Source organism: Mastomys coucha, unplaced genomic scaffold, assembly GCF_008632895.1.
Source record: "Mastomys coucha isolate ucsf_1 unplaced genomic scaffold, UCSF_Mcou_1 pScaffold19, whole genome shotgun sequence".
NCBI classification, from domain to species: domain Eukaryota; kingdom Metazoa; phylum Chordata; class Mammalia; order Rodentia; family Muridae; genus Mastomys; species Mastomys coucha.
In genome coordinates, this window is record NW_022196901.1 from 19,010,027 (window position 1) to 19,012,965 (window position 2,939).

At 55.0% G+C, this 2,939-nt stretch overlaps 1 protein-coding gene across 5 annotated transcripts in view; it reads right to left on the reverse strand.

Annotated features, from left to right (window-relative positions):
- Kcnh2 (potassium voltage-gated channel subfamily H member 2) overlaps positions 1 to 2,939 on the reverse strand; it is a 35,057-nt gene that overhangs the window by 2,484 nt on the left and 29,634 nt on the right. For all 5 annotated transcript variants that reach the window (XM_031380139.1, XM_031380137.1, XM_031380138.1 and 2 more), the window contains 4 exons: positions 2,364 to 2,616; positions 1,176 to 1,369; positions 744 to 843; positions 38 to 316 (listed from right to left, as the gene is read on the reverse strand). In XM_031380139.1, the coding sequence (XP_031235999.1) occupies positions 38 to 316; positions 744 to 843; positions 1,176 to 1,369; positions 2,364 to 2,616 (826 nt within the window). The remainder of the gene's footprint in view (positions 1 to 37; positions 317 to 743; positions 844 to 1,175; positions 1,370 to 2,363; positions 2,617 to 2,939) is intronic.

Consider the following 2,939-nt stretch of genomic DNA (forward strand, 5'->3'; position numbering starts at 1 on the left):
CCCCGCACTCACTCCTACCCCCATGGCCCAAGCCTACCTGACAAGGGATTACAGGTGTCACTACTTTTCTCCCCATCCTCCGTCAAAGGCTCCCCACCTGGGGGGTCTCCAGGAGGCCTGGGGCTGGAGAAGGGCACCAGGCGGAGGGGGCTGGAGCTGCGACCCGGGCCCTCATCCTCACTGCTCTCTGGGCTGGAAGGGCCAGTGGATGGGCTCTCCCCCCATGGCCCTCCCGGCTGTCCCCGGCAACTCGGCCCTGGCCCAACTCCAGCAAGGCCTTGCCCCAGGGCTGACACCTCCCCTGGCTGCTCTGTGTCTGTGGGAAACAGAGAACAGACCTCAGAGAGAGGGGAGCACAGGGAAGGGACAAGGGGAGCTGAGCAAGCCTGGAAAGGAGCAGGACGTGAGTATAAATAAAGTCTATCTACCCCCACTCCCCTGGCTCAGCAGCACCCTTGGGGCACCACTGATTCCAGATCCCTGGCTCTCTGTAGCCCTCTGCTTATTCCTTTGTTCTTGTGCTCCCTCCTACCACCTCCCTCCTCTTTTTAAGGGGTCAAGGCCTACTAGACAACAATCAGGCATGATAAAGACCAAAAGCCCAGCCTTTGTCCAGTGGAAGGGAGGCGTGGGGGGTGGGGTGCACTGGAGGACTGCTCGCCTGTCCGCTGGGCACAGCCTGACCCTGCCCTCACTCCCCTCTGCCTTCCACTCTCCTCCTGCCCTTCCCTTGACCACCTCACCCTTGTCCGTTCTCCTGCGGAATGACAGTTTGCGCTTCCTTTGCCTATTAAAGCCGCTCTCTAGTTCTGCGCTGCCGGGGGAGCCAGGAATCATGTTGGTCTGCAACCAAGAGAAGAGTCAGGGCCCTTGAGTCCATCCTGCCTAGCTGGCCTTGAATATGGGAGTGGGACAGGCAGCTGTACCCCTTTGTTAACATAGGGAGGTTGGGCTGTAAGGAAGACGTCTTCCCTCCCTGCCCCCGCCCCTGCCCCCATCCCACCCCTACCCCCACCCAGTCCTCTTTCCCCCAACAAGCTGAGGTTGGGTACTTTCAGAGCCCGATCTGACTATGACGACAGAAAAGCAGGCAGAGAAGCTGCATATCCAAAGTCACAGTGAAGGGGCAGCCTGCCAATCATCAGCTCTCCTGGGGATGAAGGTAGCCTACTCACATCTCGAAGGTTGAAGGTGATCTCCAGGCTAGACCAGAAGTGATCTGAGAACTCGGGATACATGTCCAACACCTCCAGCAGATCATCACGATGGATCTTGTGCAGGTCACAGTAAGTGAGGGCCCTCACATCCCCGTTGGACTTTCCAGGCCGTGCGTACAGGTTCAGGGGCTCCCCGAAGATGTCATTCTTCCCTGGAGGCCACGGAGAAAACAAAGGTTTGAGCCCATGGCGTCGGTGGGAGAAAAGCAGGCACCCTCTGGGTCCATTCCACCCTGGACAGATCTCCAGTCATCCAGCTCCCAGCACACAGCCAAGGAAGCATGAGCCAGTTTGTGTTCTCGGGGCTCTCAGCAGATGGGGCAACACCAGTGGCCAGAGGTGACAGAGCAGAGGACCAGGGATTTGGAGTCTCCTAGCAACTACTCAGCCAGAAGAAACCACCATGCTCCAGCTCTGCCTACAGCCATGGCTTCCTTGGGACAACTCTACTTATGTCCTCAAACACCCTCCTAACAAAGTGTAGTTTACTATAAACTATGGGCTCCAAACACTAAATGGCAGCTCAGTGGTCAATCAGAGCCAGTACCGTTCTACTGAAAGAAAACAGGACAGCTTAGCTTAGCACAGCGAAGCACAGAAAAGACCAAAATGTGCTCACTAAAACTTGATTTCGTTGGGAAGGGAGTAGGTTGTGGAGTGGTATACATGTTTGGGCTGAACTGTGAAGTAAGTCTAAAATGCTCTACTATGAACCATGGGCAAAAGTTTGACACATGTAGGACCAAAAACAACAACAAAAACAAAACAAAAACAAAAACCATGGGAGGGCAAGAAGCCTCCGTGCTGTCCAAGTGCCACCCATGCACACAATGGCCACAGGTGGGACATAAAACTTCAGGGAACCATGTCCTTAGTGAAGGTGGATGCATAGCCTCCAGCTGAGTATGTCCCACTCAACTACAAGACGACATTCAACTTCAAGGAAACACTAGATGCCTTTCTATGGATAGATCCTGAAGTTCTCTCGAGTGCAGGGGGAGGCTATGTCCCACAGGGTTTCTCTCTGTTGCCCACCTTGAAGGGTGAGCTAAAAGAACCCAAGAATCCTGCCAGCAACCCCACACCCCCAGTGTATTCAGAGGGCTCGGGTCTCTCTGGGTTTCAGTGGGCATCCCCACCCCATACCCAAGATGGCCACCACGACATCACCCCGCAGGATCTCGATGGAGCCCCTGGAGATGAAGTAGAGGGCAGTAAGCAGGTCCCCAGCATGCACCAATGTGTCCCCTGGTGGTGCATGTGTGGTCTTGAACTTCATGGCCAGGGCCCTCAGGCAGCCTTTAGTGGCCCCTCGGAATGGCTTGCAATGCTGCAGCAGCGAGCGGTTCAGGTGTAGGCAGATGTCAGCCTGCAGGCACTCAGGGAATCCCTTCAGCACCTGCAAATGGGGATGGTTCAGCATGGTCTCTCAAGTGTCAGTCCAAACACCAATCCACTGGCTCACACCTCTGGCTCAGGGAAAACCCTGCTCCTCCCAATTCCAACGGCTGCCAAACCTGTGGGTGCCCAGAACCCCCTCAGCACCTGGGGTCCCACTCTGACCAAGTTCTTATCTGGAATGCATCAATTGATTTCCCACGTCCGTCTGTCTTACATGGGATGTATGAAGAACCTGGCCCCTCCCAGTGGGAGAGCTCCAGATGGCGTTTCACGGTCAGAATCCTATGTAATTCTCAGGTTCTTTTTTTTTTTTTTTTTTTT